General features: G+C 33.1%; 1 protein-coding gene across 1 annotated transcript in view; it reads left to right on the top strand.

Moving 5' to 3' along the window:
• Positions 1-20,625, top strand: part of Cht10 (Chitinase 10) — a 130,800-nt gene that overhangs the window by 68,251 nt on the left and 41,924 nt on the right. The window contains exons 16-18 of the mRNA XM_075376203.1: positions 3,651-3,835; positions 7,142-7,418; positions 16,666-16,845. Coding sequence (XP_075232318.1) covers positions 3,651-3,835; positions 7,142-7,418; positions 16,666-16,845 — 642 coding nt within the window. The remainder of the gene's footprint in view (positions 1-3,650; positions 3,836-7,141; positions 7,419-16,665; positions 16,846-20,625) is intronic.

Genomic DNA, 20,625 nt, shown 5'->3' with positions numbered 1-20,625 from the left:
TTCATTTTTTGCAAAGTTATTGTTGCTTTTAATTTGTTCACTGTTGAAAATTAGATTCTTTTTTTTTATGAATATTAAAATTCAGTTGTCTCTCTGTCATTTATTACAATATACTTCTTTTCTTCAAATATAAAGTAGGTTGCTTGTTACACCATTCATTTATCCAATTCGTCTATCTCTTCTTCATTACTCCGAACTTCACTTCACTTCTCTCAGTACAAGTTTCTTAATAATTTCCAGAATTCAATCTTCATCCCGTTCTTCCAATTTGATCAAGCCATTATCTATAATAACTAACTTTAGTATTTAGAGAAAAAATGTTCATTCCTACCTAATACCCTCATTACACCATCATCTGACTTTATAAAACCTGTAATAACTCACCTTTGCATTTTGCAGACTTTGCCTGTAAGCAGATGTCACTGCCCATGTCTCACTCCAAAATAAACAACCTGGAATTGACATTACATTATAAAATTTTGAAGGTTTTTTGTGTTACTTTAGTTTTAATCATCCATGTTAGTCTGTCATTTACTCTATTTAACTGTTCTAGCTTATTGTTAATATTAACTTCACCGCAATAAGCAATACATATAAAAAAAAAATCTGATGTGAAACCACATGACTACCTTGTATGCCTATTAAATTACATATACACATTTTTTTAAAATGAAAATTTCATAAAATTTTATTTCACTGATAGATTCTGATTCTTTTCATTTTTTATTGGTATTATTGAATATTATTTATTGTAAATTTTTTTTATAATCAGAGGTTAATAAATTATTAATAAATCAATATATTTAAATTATAAAAAAGAAAAGAAAATGAATTCAGATTTGAACAGATGTACCTTCCCGTTGTAAGATCCAAATATTTCATTAATTAAAATTTTGTTTGGTTATAACTCTGAAACTAATGAAAATAAGTACCACTTATGATATATTGTTGAAAATCTCTCAATGAGGTTTATTACTGCAGTTAAGAAAAATTCCAAAATCCGTTTTTTTGAATTTTGGGTTTTTTGGACACTTTTGGTCCAGATCAATTGCAAACAAAAGAGAAGGTGCACAACTAGATGTTACAACAGTCCTAAATCTAAAATTTCACCATTCTGCGGCTAATCATTTTTGATTTATGCGAGATACGTACAGATGTCACACCGAAACTAGTCAAAATGTATTCAGGGATGGTCAAATGGATATTTCCGTCAAAATCTGAAAACTGAATTTAACTTTAATTTCACAATTACAATACTTCCTTTACTTCATACAAGGAAGTAAAAAGTTAAGGCACTTGACTTAACTAAACAGAAAGATTATAAACTACAATCTTTGATCTTGCAAGTACTACTTTTGTTAAGGTCATACCTACATTTTTTGTCAGTGATAAATTTATCTCTTCCTGATATTGGAAAAGTTCTACTGCTATGCTCTTCTCTATGTGTATGTACAAATATATATATATATATAATTTCAAAAATTCAAATTAATTCATTAACATATTGAACATTGTGGTAATTAAATTTAATGTTAAATGAAATTTAAACCATCGAAACACAGTAAATAGATAAGTTAAACTTAAATATTAATTCCAAGAATCAATGTCTATAATTACATAGATTTTAATGTAATTACAGAATTAAATACAAATTGAAGATGCAGGATCCCATGAAAATTGATTCTTGTAATTACTATGTTAAGTTTTAACTTATAGATAAGTTAAACGTAGAGTAAATAAATTTACTGTATTTTAAATTTATATATATATATATATATTTTTTTTTCTTCGAAAGAACCTGTATATACCAGTGTAAATAATTTATGTGTGCCAACTCTAAGTTGTTTAAACAGCTCTTTACTTACGTATTGGTTAGTTAAAAAAATAATTTTTCACAATTTTCTACCTTTATTATATTTAATTTTTGTTTGATGCATGATTTATAAATTGTATGTATTATATTTTAATTTTATTTCAAAAAAGATTATGTAACCGAGCTTTTGTATATTTATTTACAAAGCGTAACTTATTATATAAAATATTAAAAATAATAATAATATATATATATAATTATGTATTTTTCAAGTTTGGTTTCTTTTTCAGCAGCGAAATTAGAACTCATGTATACATCTGTTTATAGATAATTGCATTTATTTGTTTATAAAGGAAGTGCACTCTTTTTTATTGTATATATTTATGTGTATTTTTATCTTTCATATGTATGTCTTATTATGCAAAATCATCATTTTTATAATTTTCTGTGCTAAAGAACAAACTAACAGACACAGCTATAATGTACACAGTAGGCATGTTTAATGTCATTTTCATTCTAACTTATATGTGTGAAATGTGATGTTAAATATATGTTTTACTAGTAAAATTTAAATCAAATCATTCAGCAGAGGTAAAGCTTTATCAAACTGTTTTTTTATGGTTTTGGGTAAGTTTTATTTTTATTTTTTATTTTTTTATTTAAGTTTAAATATTCATATGATCTCAATTAATTGAAATGTTAGAAAAGAAAGCAAAAAATCAATTCAAATGTGGAATCATAAAAAAAACACAACATTTAATTTTAATCCTCTTTTTTTTTAATTACCCTACCTAAGTTAGTATGCCTACTAACTTAAACAGTAACACATATTTGCTAGCTAATTTTTTTTTCAATAGTACAGTAGTATAAAAATACTGGAAAAAAGTACCATAATTTAATTGTTATCTTTCCAAAGTGGTGGTAGAATAGATACCCAGTATCTCAGTAATGGAGGACTTATTTTTATAAACCAAAAACACAAATACAAATTTTTTTTTCCTCAATTGAATTTTTTCTCATATGCTTTTATTTATTTCAGTTGTTCTTGGTAATATCCTGAATACAGTTCCTGATAATTAATGAATAAATTTTTGTAGGATGTGAAAACACTATCCTGACTGGAATTCAAACCCACAATCTTTTGGATTAAAGTTAAAGATGTTGTCACTTAGACTCAGATGTGTTGGCAAAATATTAAAAAATAAAAATTTAGTTAGAGTAAAAAAAAAACCAATCAAATTTGTTTTTAAATATAAAAAAGAAATAAACTTTAACCAAGAGATTGCAAATTCAGTTTTAAAAGGAAATTAATCTTCCCAATTTTGATGTCAAATGCCTGAGAAACAATCAGTTAAATAATAAAGGTAAATCAATTGTAGAAAAAGTTTTTAAAAACTGGTTGCACTTTATTTAAGATTTATGTTATGAAAACGTTACCTGTATCTAAGCTTGCTTTCATTCCACATCTCAGAAAAAGCTAAAACCAGAATGAACGCTTGCTCAGATATGGGTACAGTCTTTACAACTTTTATCTTAAGTAAACTGTATTGTAGATTTTTAAATTTTTAAAGAGTGGTGGGTATATAATGAATATCAAAATTCAAATCATCACATATGAATTTCATGAAATTTTTATCATTATTCTCCTGCTTTCATTGTGTTCACTTATTAGCTGGCAAAATATTATCGTATCTTTGTGATTCTTTTACAAAAGAAAATCTTCTAAGTAACTAATTTTTAAAGTGGATATAACGTTTATTAAATCTTATTTAAAGTCATAAAATAGATTCATTTATATCTTACAATATATCAATAATGTTTTTTTTTTGTTTTTTAGTTGCAGTACAGTGGTGGAAGTTAGCTCTGAACAGTGATAAAGACCCCAATGCTAAAATTAGTGATGATAGCGGTTGTTCCAGAGGTCAGTTTGCCCCGCATCCTAGTAATTGTAATAAATATTTACAGTGCCAGTGGGGATTATATGAGATTTATTCATGTCCACCAAGTTTGCACTGGAATAATGTAAGTATTACGATAATTTTTCTCTTTTAATTTGTTAACCGTTAATTGCTAACCTTCATAATTAATCTATTATTACATGTGTAAAATTTACTCGCATACTCTTTCATAATTTATTGATAATTATTTTTAATTATTAGCCAAATCATTGAATTCACACATTGAGTTGAAAATATCTTAACATTTTTAAGAATGAAGAATTCTTTTAGTTTTAACTATTTCAGAAGTATCTCCATCAATAGTTTCGTTTTACTCATAAATAATACAGAATTTTTTTTATAATACATATGTGCATCATAAAAAAAAATTCTACTTTAAAAAGTAATATTTCTTTTTAAAATCTTTCCACGTAATTAATTAAAATTTATCAGCATTTATTAATTACAGGGCAACTAGTAGAATAAATTTTCTTATCACTTCTTTGCAATTTAAAAAAGAATATTCTCCTTGCAGTCTACTTTTGAATACCTTTGTTAATTTTTAAATATGTAAACGATGAAGACCCAATAAAAAAGATAATTTTAAAAATATAATAATATTATTTTTACTTACACATTTAAAAATGAACTTTATTACAAACTGACAGGTAATTTGATAGCGTATAGCCATACCTTAAAATACTCTAAATTCTGAACATGATATCCTAAAGGTGGCACCTCTTTGATTTACACACTCTTCAAGTTTAATATTGCCCTAAGTTGGGCTTAGGGCAATAAATTTGTTATGAATTTTTGAGTTGATTCTTCCACCTTTTGCAAGGATGAGAAAAATTCACATCCTGCATGTTCCAGCAGTCTTGACACCGAGGAATATCTCTGTACCTTGAGATAACACTTAAAATTAAAAGTAATTGTTTAATAATATTCTCTGACAATCTAGCTGTGCGATTGGTCAGTCCACCCTCATGAAACCAATATTCGAACTGATTTCAGATTTCCCCACTATTTGAGGAAACAAAAATTCTTCAATCATTCAGACATACCACTCAGACAGGACCATAACAGCTTTACTGTCCTCAGAGTTACATGGTCGGATCATTCAAGAGGTTGTTGTTATTCACCAGGTGGTGATTTCAGTACTATGTAGTGGTTTTGATGTGCATTTCATTAGAGTTTTTCGTTGCTCGATACCAGAAATTTTATTTATTCCCCTATATGTAAAAGTGAAAATATTATTTGATTCATCACTAATTACCATTAAGTAAATAATGTTTTTTTAATTTCTGTTATGTTCTTGTTGCTTAAATACATTAAAATTTATTGGGTATAAAAGTTGGTGACAAAAAGTAACATGATTAACTCAATCAGTGCTATTTAATGTCTACACTAATTGAATTTTATACAGATGCATGTGTAAATCCAAAGATACCGGATTGTTACTGGAAAAAAAAACAATGATTATAATCATCCATTTTAATGGCTCACTCATTATGATAATTTTGTGATCGTTCTAATGTTATTTTCTTCTAGAATTTCCATATTTTACTCTTTTTTATTTATAGTGTGTTTGTTTCGTAAGGCATCTAGGTGCAGTGAATATTTTCGTATCACCTCACGTATTCTAAAAATCATGTTTTAAATGACGTGATGGTTTTTCTTATGTGCTAGTGCAAGCATTTGTATCGGTTAGATTTTATCTTATAAGTATTGCACTTTTATATTCTTCTTTTTTATTAATAATTGGTTAATGCCATTATAATATTATTTTTATTTAATTAATATTACATAAATTGTAATCCTGACCCTCAGTTTGATAACTTACAGAAATTTTGCATTAGTTGATTATTTGAATTTCTAAATAACCTACTAAAATTAATATTTATTAACCAAACAGTGTATTTAATTTTTTTTACAGAAACCTGGAAGATAGATGTATCTTTTACTCTACATCTGTCTTTCTCTTTAGCAATGTAATTTATTCATTCATATTTTTCTGTATTTAATATTAATATTTCATCTTTAAAATAGTATTTGAAACATTCAATTGAGCTTTGCTATTTGAAATTTGCTTTTGGTTCAGGAAGTTAGTTGAATGTGAACAAAATTTTTAAGCAGAAAATTATTTTTCCTTTTCTGTGTGTTTATTAATAACTAAACAATGAAATTTAAAAAATACTTTCTTGTCAAATAATTTTTTTAATTATTTTCTTTTTCTTTTAAATCATTTTTTAGATGATCATGATTAAATTAATAAATTCAAAATTTTATTTGTCATGAAATCTCTCTTATCACATGATGGCAAAATAATCTATACCGCAAACTAATATGTATCATCCAGCAACCTTACAAAATTATGAATATTTACTGTACACAAGGAACTCTTACAGACACAATAAACAGCAGAATCAGTTTTTGAAAATTACCTCACATAAACAGGACACACAAACAATTAATTACAACACAAAATCAACACAGGACAAAACACAATTAATTACAACATGAAAATCTACACATAGAACATAGGAAAAAGATCTCAACATGCTTGAACAATATGAGATTTACTAACATTTTAAATTTGACAAAAACAATGTATTAAATGAATAAGCGCTATGTATATCATATACACTATTCTATTACATACTTGAGAATTTCCCAACAGTTTTAAGATTAGTAAACTATAAACAATAGTGATATCACAATCTTCACTGAGAAATGTGTCGACAGCTCAGAAAGGTATTTGGAAGAATAAGTTCCATTAATTTGAAAGCGAGATATTTACTACTTTTGACAATGGTTCTAAATTATGTTTTGTTCAACTTTTGTTATAACTTTTTAGGGTCAAGCACACATTATCTATTATCTATCAGTGTCAGTTTTAACCAATCTTACTCTTTCAAGGCAATCACATGAATCAAATTCATATACCTCCCTTCAAAATTTATTTATCATTTTATTTATAAAAAAATTAAAGTACATGAAAGAATTAATTTTATATAATAAGAATAATACTATAAAGTGATTAAAGAAGGTACTACCTATATAAAAATTCTATTTATTTTTTACATGATCCCCTTGAAACAAGTAATACCATGAACCTTATATTTGACAGAAGCTATAATTTAATAAATGTTGGCCTGTCATTCATCACAGCAGTGAGTGCATTGATTTAAGAACTGCTGTTTTACTAGCAATGAACATTCTGAATGGTAGAAGAGCAAGTAACATTTACGCAAATAGCCAGGAACTGCTGCGTTTATGCTACAATAACCAATTTATTTTCAACAGGTACTGAGAAATCAGTTTTGGTGTAGCACTAATATTTTTACTTTTAGTAGCCCGAATAATCAAGTTGGTTTTTTTTTTCTTACAGAATCGCCAGATCTGTGACTGGCCTGGTACCAGTGCCTGTGATTCATCTTCGGTTGGAATAGATAATAATGAACAAACAGAAGGTCCTAAATTACCTTCATCGACTACAACTCTTAAGCCATGGGAATTGAATCCTCCATCCACCACAACTCTTAAACCATGGGAATGGAGCCCACCATCTACTACAGAAGAATGGTCTTGGACTCCTAGTACAACTGCTAAACCCACCAAAAAGCCTCCAATAACACCACCACCAAATTACAAACATCCTTTGTCTGGTATTATTTTTTTATTATCATATGAAATCATTTTATAATCATGTTATATTGAGAAAGTTTATTTTGTTTGTTTTTTTTAATCCTCTTCTGCTAAAAAATGTCTCTTTTTTTTCATTTTTGTTTTAATTTTGTAACTTTGTTTATTTTTATGACTTCAGTTCTAGAATTACAATTACAGTAAATTTACAGTTTACTTATACAATTTCAATTATATAGAGTGTTTCATTTTAATTGTCCCAGGCGATTTTCTCATAAACTACACAGAATACAAAAAAATTACCTAAACAAAAGTAACTCAAATTGGAATGGGACACCGCATGATGACATTGTATTTGACCTTGACCTTATTTCAAGGTTAACACTATTTTTTCAAATGGAATAACCTATTTTTGACCCCACCAGTGAGAAGAGCAGAAAATTTTTATTTTGAAACATGTGGTCACAATATATACTTGGACCTTTTCTGAAGGTCGTACAGCTAAACATCAGAGATTATATAATAGTTTTAAGCCATTTCTATGATCTTTTGCATAGTTTGTGAAATAAATGGCCTAGAATATAAATATTCCAGGAATATTTATATTCCATTGTATTTCAAGCATTTCATTGTATTCATCGAAACAGATTATTGTGTGTGTGTGTGTGTGTGTATATATATATATATATATATATGTGTGTGTGTGTGTGTGTGTGTGTGTATGTGTATATATGTGTGTGTGTGAGCGCGTGCGCGCGTGTGTGTGCGCGCGTGAGTGTGAGTGTGTGTGTGTGTGCATGCATGTAAGTCGAGAAAGTACAGTCATACCACAATTTAACAGCAATGCATGCTATTAAAAGCAATGAACTAATAACTAAATTTATTATACATTCTCATCTTCAGTCATATTATTACAATAACCATTATCATTTTTGATTTTAGAAAGATAAACCTTTATATTTTACTTTTTTATATACATAAAAACCGAAACTGATGAATATGTATTTATCCAGTACAAATACCTATCAAATGTATCCTTTATCAGTAGTACTACTTTGTAGGTGATGCTCTCATAGTTTGATTAATTGTTTGATTAATTCTTTCAATATTTTTTTATTTTGTTTTCTTTATTATAAATAAGAAAAACCTTTGATGTTCGAATTGAGATGCTAGATTATTTATTTATATCACCATGGTTGTCAATTCTTGAAGTTATTGCGAACCAACTGGTTGTAGCAGCCAATGAGAAGAATTATAACAGTGGCTGACAGTGTGCTATGGATCACACCAAGACAAGTCTGACCATCAATCTGACTGGTATATCCTGACTTGGCTGATCAAAAGCCTCCTATTGTTGGAAATGATGACTAAAAGAGCATACTGTTCCTACAACTAGCAGAAAATATTGTTGATGAGGAGACCCCCCAGACAACACTTGAACAAGAGAAGAAAAGAGAGAAGATACTCAATCAATGGAAAGAAGCTTGACTCTTAACCTTCAAAACAACACCACCTTCACTTAATTCCAATTGTAGTTGGAGTATTGACCTTAGTTTTTTTTAAAAATGTGTCTTATGAAGGGTTCTAGGTAAAAGTCAAAATTTATTTTTATCAAAATTCTATTCATTTTTGACTCCTTCATTTGTAAAGTACAAATACAGAGTATTTCATTTTAATCACCAAGAGCGATTTTCTCGTAAACTACGCACGTAAAAAAAATTACCTAAACAAGAGTTACTCAGATTGGAGGGGGAAACCTCATGGTTACCTTGGATTTGATTTTGACCTTATTTCAAGGTTAACACTTTTTTTTCAAGTGGAATGACCTATTTTTGACCCCATCAATGAAAAGAGCAGAAAATTTTACATTAAAATATGTAGTCACACATAATACATTGAACCTTTTTTGATAATATTTGAACCTTTGTTTATTTTTATTTTTGCAAGTGAAGAGCAAAAATAAAGGTCAACATCAAAAAAAGATATCAACAGGGTGATACCATGAATTACCACACCAGGTGACACCATGCCTAGGGGGTGCCTCTGCACTAAATATTTCAATGAACAAGGAATAAAGAAAAGTAAATATATATATTTATATATATAATGAAATATTCTTTATTAATAAATACAGTTACAGAAATAATGTAAAAGTCTTGAGAGGAACAGATACTGGATCGGATCATTACTTAATTAAAGTTAAAATAAAATTCACCCCGCATAAAAAGAAAAAATCCCAACCTAAAAACAAAAGAGCTTATGATCCACATAAATTAATAAACAATGCCATCTTTGAAGAAACAACAAAAAAAATCAAATTAACTAATAATTTAAAAGAACTGACATCCCAACTGAAAGAAATAGCTGAAGAACTAGCCCCTATAAACCCAAGAAAAAAACACCAATGGTGGAATGAAGAATGTGACAAAGCAGTCAAAGACCGACACCGGGCTTGGATCAACCACCAAACCCAGAAAACTGAAGAATCTAACCATGAATTCACCAAACAAAGGAAAATAACTCAGAAAATTATAAGAGGAACCAAACGACAAGCCTAAAAAAAATTGATTCAGCAAATAGAAGAAAGTTCCAAGAAAACTAATTTCCGAGACTATTATAAAATTTTTGGTCAGGCTCTTCAAAGATATGAACCACCCACCCTTATGCTGAGAGGAAAAAAAGGAAATATGGCCCACACCAATAAAGAAAATGCTGAAATTTTGGCAGAAACCTTCAATAGACTCCTCAACTGTGATGACCCCCCAGAGCTTTTTGAGATTGACACTGAAACTCCAGTTAAAACTTCACCAGTAAATATCAACCCGCCAACAATTCAAGAAGTTCTCGCAGCCTTAAATGAAATAAAAAACTACAAAGCAAGCGGAGAAGACCAGCTTTTCGCAGAACTCTGGAAACACTCATCAGTTTATTCAGTCAAAACTTCCCTACATCTATGCCTCGTGAAAATATGGAACGAAGAAAAACTTCCAGAACACTGGACCACAGCCCTCATCCATCCATTACATAAAAAAGGGGATAAAACTAATCCGGAAAACTTTTTTTTTTTTTTTTTTTTCTTTCTTAAACACCTCCAACATCCCCGGCCTCCGCCGTTAGGCTATGCGCAGGAATGTCGGAGTGTCGTGGCAGTCGACTGCCCCCCTGTCTTGCCTTTTCTTTGGCGTCCCATCGGGGTCCTCTCAGTTTCATCAAGATGCAGCAGCCCTCCCTTCTGGACGACCACTACATCCCTCCACTTAGAGGCTACCCTTCCCGTCCCTACACTAGGTTGCCGGCTACGCATTGCGCGAAGCCGGCAAACCGCCGCGTCCCCCTCTCACACCTGAGGGTCCCAAATGCATCATCGGAGCACCCCAACTGACCTTCATTCTTGCATATGAAGGAGCCAAAGTGCCCTCTGCATCCAGGCTGCCTCCCTGGCCCTGCACGGCGACCACGATTCGCCCCCTGTATTTTATTTATTTTTCCTCCCTTCAGTTGCAGCCCATCACGTTGGCGTCTGAACTTATTCCTCCTTCCGCAATCCGCGGGCACGTTCGCTGTGAGTGCCCTCGTAACCGTTAGAAGGAACACAATCAATAAAATAAAATAATACCACAATCATACAATACAAGGAAAATACATAATAAATGAAACCCACTTCATGTTGTCTCTTCGGCGATGTCACCTCTAGCCGTGGCCCTCCTGCACACGGTCGAAGCGATCGTGCTTGTCATCTCGAGCCGGCCGTAGAGTACCAACCACAGTGACAATGAAGACAACACAAAAATAATATATATAGTAGAAGAAACACACAGTATACTTGCTAGGGACATTGCTGCTTACCCGCGCCTAGAAGTCTTCTCCCCACTCTCTTCCATGTACCTCCTTCGTCTTCAGGATGCTAGCCACGATGCTCTGTACCGCATCCCATTCTCTCTTCCCTTTCAGCATGTGGGCTACAGTTGTTTCTGGAGTGAGGCCATCTGTGCCATGCCTATGCCGGACCACAGCCCACCTTTCGCACTCGTAAAAGGTGTGCTCCGGCGTGTCATCCTGACCGCAGCAGAAGCACCTCGGTGTCCGTCTTCTCTTGAACCGATGTAGGTAGACCCCGAACTCCCCGTGTCCAGACAGGAACTGCGTGAGGAAGTAATCTACCTCCCCATGCCTCCGCCCGACCCACGGTCCCAAGTCCGGGATCAGTCTCCTGGTCCATGCCCCAGCCGTAGCCGTTCTCCACATCTCCTGCCAGTTGACCATCAGCTGCCTCCCAGCTTCCGCCTTCGGCGTTCCTTCGTATGTGGAGACCAGCTGCGTGGCCCGCAGCTCGATGGGAGGCACCCCTGCGATGACTGCCACTGCGCATCCAGATACGGTGCGGTACGCCGATGTTATGCGTATCGCCGCTCTTCTGGTAAGGGAGGCTAGCATCCGTACGTTCTTCTTTCTCGAAAGTGCGTCCTTCCAGGCCGGGACTGCGTACAGCAGGACGGAGGAAACCACTGAAAGGATCAGCCGTCGCTTGCTCGCCCGTGGTCCGCTCTTGTTGCCCATTAGTTTTTGTAGAGCGTCTTGTATCTTCTCGGCCCTCTTAGTGACCTCTCTGAGGTGGGTGTTAGACAGCCCATTCTTGTCAATCCACACGCCTAGGTACTTAGCGCAACCGGACGTGTGGACCCGTACGTCGTCTACCATGAAGGACATTCCTCTCAGTCTTCTTCTGCCGGTGATCGGGACAGCTGCCGTCTTGTGCGGTGCCAGTCGTAGTCCTCTCTCCCCCAGCCATCTGCTGACGAGTGCCACCGCCAAGTTTGCCTTATCTTCTACCTCCTCCTCCGTCCGTCCCGACACCATCAGCGCGAGGTCATCTGCGTACGCGACCGACTGGCATCCTTCCGGGAGTTCTTCCCGCAGAAGGCCGTCGTACGCGATGTTCCAAAGAAGAGGCCCAAGCACCGACCCCTGCGGAACGCCTCCAAACATGTTGAAGTCATCTTCTCCTTCCTCTGCGCGTACCCGCAGGGATCTCTCATGCAGATAGTCATTTATTACGGCGAGCAAGTAGCCGCTGATCCCTCTCTCCCGGAGTATTCCCATGATCACTCCCCATGGCACGCTGTTAAATGCATTCCTGATGTCTAGGAGAATGATCAATGGGATTTTCCTTCGTCGCCACGTGCCTGCCGACTGAACTCTGGCCCACTCTAGCACCCGTCGGACGGCGTCGACGGTCGATCTTCCCCGAACGAAGCCGTACTGGTCCGGGGAAAGACCTCCGCCCGCCTCAATCTCCGACCGCAGTCTTTCAGCGATCAGTCTCTCATACAGCTTTCCCATCGTGTTGATGAGGCAGATCGGCCGGTATTTCCTGGTTTCTTCGGCTCCCGGTTTCGGGAGGAGGACCAACCTGGCCTCCTTCCAACAGCCGGGAAAACTCCCCGTGGACAATGCCCCACTGAACATGTCTAACACCGTCCACGGGTGCCTATCCACCAACACCTTCACGATGGACCCAGGGATGTTATCTGGGCCCGGGCTCTTCCGCAGGCTCATCTTCTTGGACGCCCACTGTAGTTCTTCTACAGTGAAGCGCCTTTGTTGATCACCAGCTATCGGTTCCCATTCCTCCTCTTCGACGTGGAAGAGCTCCGTTATCGCTGTGAGAGACTGTTCCCTTGTCAATGGGGTCAGGCGCCTACCAAACTTCTTGGTGACGATCTGGTAGGCCCTGCCCCACGGATCTTGCTCCAGGTCTTCCACGAGGTGTTGCCACGCCTCTTGTTTGGCAGCCTTAATGGCTCTACAAAGGCTTCTTCGTGCCGCGTGGAACACCTCCGTTTCCTCCTGTAGGCGCTCAGAGTCCCTCCGTCGTGCGCGCTGCATCCTCTGCCTTGCTGTTTTGGTTTCACCACGCAGTCTCGCAATGTCCCTGTTCCACCAGTAAACATTCTTTACGCGTCTTCCAGGCTGTGGCCGCTGTTTCACACATTCCCCCTGTAGGATAATCCGGAAAACTACAGAGGCATATCTCTCCTGGATTCCACATACAAAATCCTGTCGAGAATCATATACAACCGATGCAAAGACCAACTTGAACTGGAACTTGGGGAATACCAAGGGGGATTTAGGCCATGGAGAGGTTGCCTGGAACAAATAATATCCCTAAAACTTATGATGGACTTATATAAAAGACGGAAAAAACAACTAATAATCACCTTCGTCGACTTTAAAAGGGCCTATGATTGTATACACCGACCATCCATGCTGAATATTCTGAGAAACCTGGGCCTTCACCCTAAACTCGTAAACATGATAAAATTAACTTATAAAATTAACCAATACCCAGTCCAGAGTGAAATTCAGAGGTGAACTCTCTCAACCCTTCTACATAAAAACTGGATTGAGGCAAGGAGACGGCCTCTCACCACTCCTTTTTAACTGCGCCCTCGAATTTGTCATGAGAAAATGGTATGAAATAAATCCCAAAAATATAAAAATGGGTACTAAGAAAAACTCCATCACACTAAATTACCTAGGATTTGCAGATGACCTCGCTCTTTTAGCAAATAATATTCAGGAAGCCAAAACACAAATCATGAGCCTTCAAAACCTAGCACAAAAGATAGGGCTTCATATCTCTTTCGAAAAAACTGAACTAATGGCCATAGATCCTCTGGTAATAGAGCACATTACGGTAAACAATCAGAAAATTAAAATAGTAAAACAATTTAAATATCTAGGGGAAATAATAACTTATAATTTAAATGAAAAAGTGACATGGCAAAGCAGGACAAATAAAATGATTAAATCCCAAAAATTAACTTGGTCAACATATAACAAAAAATGCCTTTCTGCTAAAACAAAACTTAAACATTATAAAACTGTAGTACAGCCAGAAGTCACCTACGGAAGCGAGACCCTTTTCAAAATCACTCAGAAAAACCGAATTGAAAAAATTCTGAAAATAGAGAGGAGAATTATCAGAACATGTATCAATAAAAAACACCAAAAAGAAGGCCAATGGTGGATTGTGCCAAATGAGGTGGTGTATCGAGAAATAGAGCCTGTTACTGATACTATGCGGAAAAAAAGAATCTCTTTCTTCGGTCATCTCATAAGGACACCGGAAACAAGACTGTCAAGAAATATCATTGAAAAGCTCTGGTTCCAAAAGCCAGAAGTAGGATGGATCAAAGAAATTAGAGAAGATATGAAAGAATTGGGAATTTCCCTGACTGACCTACAGAATAAAACTGGAAAAATTACAAAGCTAAAAGATAAAAGCATTAGATTTAAACAAAAGACAGACAAACGACAAAATACAACGAAGAGGGTGTTTACGGATGAAGAAAAGAAAGCAAGATCTGAACGGATGAAGAAATACTGGGCAGCTCGAAAGAGTAAAATAACACGCTTTTCTCAGAAAAGATCCAACTAAAATTGACTTAAGTGGTCCCATGTTGGCCGTAAAAGCATAATAATAATAATAATAATAAAAATACAGTTACAGATACGTGTATGAATAATAAAATTGATAAAAGTATATTTAATGTAAAATCTGTTGTTGCTTATTTTCAGATAGTTTCTTAATATTAGGTTCATATTCTATATTATATAGATTTGGATACTACTTTTCAAAATGTCTTTACATTGTATGTACGTGGAGTAACTTTTTTGTTACTAATTACATACACAGTCGTTTTATTCTTTTCAATCACACCATATTTATCAAACCATTCTGTTTGATATCGACTGGAACTTGTATCATTTGTTTTTATTTTTTTAACTGTCGACATAGTACAGGGCTACAACTAAAAATATATAAATTTAGAATACAATAATTTTATAAGAAATTTCTTATCAAAGTACTTGACATACATACATATGTAGATGAGAGAATTCAATAATAATAAAAAAAGACAGTAAAGTTGAATTTTTAAACACTTCTAGATGGGTACACTAAGGCTGCCAATTAGTTCAAACTGCAAGCTGGTACATCCCATTCCATGATGCAATGAATATGTGCGCCAAGTTTATGACTGACTGTCATAAACTGCAGTGATATAGAAGCTGCAGGTGCAGTAATATAGAAAATCAGTTGGCCAACATCCACATGGAAATTTTTTTTTTATAAATTAGGCATTAGATATTTCCACTTTAATATTTTCGATTATTTGTTTCTCTTTTATAAAAAGAGAGAACAGACAAAAAATAGGTTTATAAAAATCAATGCATGGGTCATTTAAAAAACATTCGTGGGTAAGTGTCTGACCCGTGGGTCATAGGTTTTAAGCACAGTAAGCATTATGAAATTACAGAAGTGTTTACCCAAGTGGCTGTAATGTATCACAAGTATATTGCTGAGTTGAAATTTGAGGTTTCCTACAAACTCTACCTCTATTTTTATCAGTATACTTATTTGTTTTTTGTGGTACCACAGTTTGGTAGAAGAAATATAGATGTAAGTTAAGTTAAATTTCTTAGTCCTTTAGTATATAAAAATAAATTGGATATAAAAAAGATTCCAACTGTTGGCTAAAGAATGTCACAAGATTTAATGCAGTATTGATTTTGTAGAGATTTACACCTTTCCTTTAGTACTCTTTTCTATATAATGAAGAGATAGATTTAATTAAAAGTATCTTTTGTTGCTAATAAATTATACCAAAAAAGTTTACTGGACAAAACCCAGAACAAAGATTACATTGTTACTCAGAAACGGCAAGATTGTTTTGATCTCGGTCAACTGGGCTTATCACAAATACTGAAGCTATTGTTTTGGAATTCTATAAGCAGTTCACTTAACTACATTATGATAATTATGTACACATCTCTTAATTTTTCCCAAATACAGATCAACCAATTGTAGGTATTTTCAGAAGCAGAGTCGGTGAACTTTCTTTCTTTTTACTGATTTTAATTTTTCAGAAGTAAATCATGAAAACATATGATTTTAACAAATGTTTAATTTTTGTGAGTATAGTATTTAGGCAGAAAAGATTAAGATTTTTTTTTTAATTTCAGGTTGTCACTTATTAAAAATGTTTACTTTAAAACTAAAAGCAAACATTCAAAGTCGATAAGCCATTAATAAATTTTTGATAAGTAGTTAATATACTGTTTTGCGTGTTAACGTTTGTGCATTCTCTGATTTTGAATTTGTGAACTACAGTTTTCAGAGTAATTATTTGTGATGTTTTACAGTCTTAAAAATTATTAATTATTTCAGTGATTTTATTTGAAATTTTTGTTTATTGTTTGTTTTAGGTTATTACAAAGTTGTTTGTTATTTTACAAATTGGGCTTGGTATAGACAAGGTATTGGTAAATATTTACCAGAAGACATTGATACAGACTTGTGTACGCATATATTATATGGTTTTGCCGTTTTGGATTCTGAAAACCTTATTATTAAAGCTCATGATTCTTGGGCTGATTTTGATAATCGTAAGTAAAGTATGCAAAATATGAATATCTTTATACATTTTTTTTTTATATTTTCTCCTTTCTGATCATGTTTAAAATAGTTTGTACAGTTTCTCAACTCATCCTTACATTTAGTAAAATAACACAGTTCTGCAGTTGGTTTTGACCGATCTCAGATCGACTATTCTGTAAATAGTTAAACTCAAAGACTGTTAATGATATTCCATTTACCAAAAAACAACATTAATAAAAGGAGTCCAAGTCCAATAAAAATAAATTATACTTTTTGCTGGATTGGTTTATTTATTTATTACACAATTTTTTATATATTTGTGCATTTATAGCTTTTACAAATTTCATCAGACATCATACTAAAGAAAAAAACTGATAAGCACAGACATTCTAGAAATAAATAAATCTTTGTTCTAATAATATATTATACAGAGGATCATCATGAAAGAATAGTGGGATTTAAACCATGAATTAAATTAAAAACAATACTTACAGTGACATTGTTTTACTCGTCAAACTCTCCATTGCAAACAGTTTTGTTACATTATCATAAATTTCAAAGATGAAAAATAGTTTCATCTATTGAACATGTGTCATTTAAAGCTAATCTGTTTGCACTAATTTTTGTTTAAAATTTCAACAGAAAATTAGAAACAAAATTTTGTATCAGGTTTTATTTCTTGAAGTAGCAGAATTTTGTATACAACATACAAAATTCAGCTACTCATTACATTTGTGCGACAAGTCTACATAAACTTCCATGAAAAAAGTTACAATTATGTGCAACTTAAGGAATGGAATTTTATGAATGTTTGTATCTGGAATTTGTAATTCCACAAAACATCAGACTGCACATCTAAACCGGTTAAAAAGTTATATGACCCAAAATCTTCATCTGCTTGAACCAAAACCGAGGCAGTTATTGTTAGCATTATATCCCCATGTGTTGCATTATTTAGAAAACATTAATTATGTAACACTAACAATGGACAGTGTGTTCAGAAAAGTTCAAAGTGATTTAGATAGACCTATTTTAGGAATCAGTTGTTCACCCCATATTGTACACAATTCAGTATCAACAGCATGTGATTTTCTACCCCTGGATATAGAAGTTATTGTTAAAAAAATTTATATTTTCACATATATACAGTAAAAGTAACAAAACTTAAAGACTTCTGTGAATTTGTGGAAATAAATTACAAAATCGTATTATCTCATAGCATCGCAATATTCCTTAGTTTGTTACCTGCAATAGAAAGAATTCATTCCATTTTTGATGATCTAAAATTATACTTCTTATCTTGTGACAAATGCCCAAAACTATTATTTGATTTTTTGAAAATCTAGAAAGTGAACTGTTTTTGAAATTTTTATACGGTACTCTACAGTTATTTAATAACGTAATTCAGCAACAGAAGCATTTCAGATAAATTCTGAATTAATTTGTCAACTTCAGGAAAGAAAAACCCACAAATTTATACATCTTCTGCCAAAGAATTTCTATGCACTATAAAAGAAAATAATGATGTTTAGGAACAAAAATTCTTCTCAAGTGTACACAATTTTTATAATTCTAGTATCCAGTACTTAGAGTTGTGGAGTGGAGAACCAGTTTTGATAAAGTTAGTAAGTTTCAGTGGATAAATTTATGAACTTAAATTGCCTTTTCTGATTTAAAAGAGACTGCTCAAGTTGCTAATGAAATTATAAAAGATCCCATAAATACTATAAATACCATAAATACCTATTTGATGAACGCACTGTTGAACCAGTAGTTCAAAACCTAGGTTGTGGTTCAAGTTCTGAAAAATTACCAGATACTATTTAATTACCAGAGAAATGGAAAGCAATTTTTAAAGTGTTCTGAAAGACTGATATTTCATGTTGTAATATTTCTAAAATGGTTGAGTTTGCGATGTCTTTGCCTGGGATATCTACTCCAGTTGAGAGAGTGTTTTCAATTATGCGGAACAATTGGTCTGCAGAAAGGGGTACACTTTCATTATCTACTGTTAAACATCTGCTAAATATTAAAATTAATTCAGAACTTTCTTGTTGTGAATTTTATAATGTAATTAAAACAAACAAGCCATTTCTGAAATAAGTCATGTCTTGTGAAAAATACAACTGAATAAATAAAGTTTAACGTTTCAGTAAACTGTTAAAATTTTTAAGTAATTTCCAAAATATGTCCTGGGTCGGACCCAAAAAAATATGGTAAGCCTACTCATTTGACATTCACTGTTGCGATATTTATTTATTTTAGGTTCTTTTTACTAGTTAAGTTTCTTTTTTTTCTATAGTGCTTGCTGGTCCATAATACTTTTTTTAAAAGCTGTCATTTCATTTTTATGGAAAGACAGTTTACATTAAGAAAATTACCTCAAATAAGAAATATTAGATAAGATAGCCTTAAAAGAGAGAAATTGAGGTATTAACATGTGACTTTGACAACAAGAGCAAAAACTTACATGACAAAAATCACTAAAAGGTATAATTGAAACCCATGAACAGCTTGTAATATATAAAGTAGGAAAATTAATATTCTAAAAGAGCAGAAGTTAAATCATACATAGTCTTGAATGCAATAATAAAGATCTTTTAAACCCGATTCAAACAAGTGCTATAAGCAATGGCATGAGAACACTCAATGCTCCATACTCAGTGCTCTCATCTAAATCTAGTGTCTGGTGAAAGCACCGAATACTACAACAGGGATTCTCTGAAGAAGTTTGATTTAGACTGAAAGCTATCTTTTATAACCTTTTCTTAAAATTAAGCACACCAATCGATTTTAAAACTTCTATATTCTTTGAATTTATTACATCACATTCAAAAATTTAAATGAAAATCACAGGATTCTCTTATATAAAAGAGAATGTCCTGACTGATTCACTGACTCATAATCAACGTACAACCAAAACTATTAATGGTAGAGACTTGAAATTTTCAGGGTAACTTCGTATCTTTAAGTAGGTGTGCACTAAGAAAGGATTTTCCGAAATTTTGATTTTAAGGGGTTCAAATCGATAAAAAACTAAATTTCGTATTAACAGCGCTATCTGTTGGATGTAAAAGAAACGTACGTTATACTAAATATTTTACGATTCCATTGCAATGTTACCGATGCGTGTGTCCGCTATAGACTAAAAAACTACGTGACCGATTTACGCGCGGGGAAGAAGAGATAAAAGGAAAAATCGGAAAAGGAAAATAGGGAAAAATCGAAAAAGGTAAAAGGGATGAAGGATAAAATGGAAAAAAGAAAAACGGGGAAAAGGAAATCGAAAGGGAAAAGAGGAAAGAGGAAAGGGAAGTAAGGGAAGAGAAACGGAAGAAGGAAAGGGAAACGGGAGAAAACGGGAAGGAGAGCGAAGCGGGGCATGACCCTCTGATCATGACGGGAAGCGCAAGTAATCATAGAGCACTGGCGAAGCCGCGATGAGGATGCTAAAGTTGTTATTGTAATAATTTTTTTGTGTATCTTTATTGGACTTTTATATTTAACTATTTTAATTCGTTCATAAAATGGATCGGTCTAACAAATATTGATCAATTCTCTTATCTTCCTTTTTTTGTTTTCCTTTATTTAAAGTTTTGCGCGGCAATTCATTGTTAATTCGTAATAGCAATTCATGTATTCCTTCAGTATTTTTCATACAAATTTTTATTTACAGTTTTATCAGGATTTAATGAAAATCTAAATAAAACATTGTCGATAAAATATTTTTTATTTATAAAAAAATAAGTTTGCTATTAAAAAGGCATTGAGAGTGAATCTACATCTAT

The sequence above is a fragment of the Lycorma delicatula genome, chromosome 9, assembly GCF_047948215.1.
Source record: "Lycorma delicatula isolate Av1 chromosome 9, ASM4794821v1, whole genome shotgun sequence".
NCBI lineage: Eukaryota > Metazoa > Arthropoda > Insecta > Hemiptera > Fulgoridae > Lycorma > Lycorma delicatula.
The sequence above is the reverse complement of the archived record's forward strand: the minus strand, read 5'-3'. Positions and strand labels throughout refer to the sequence as shown.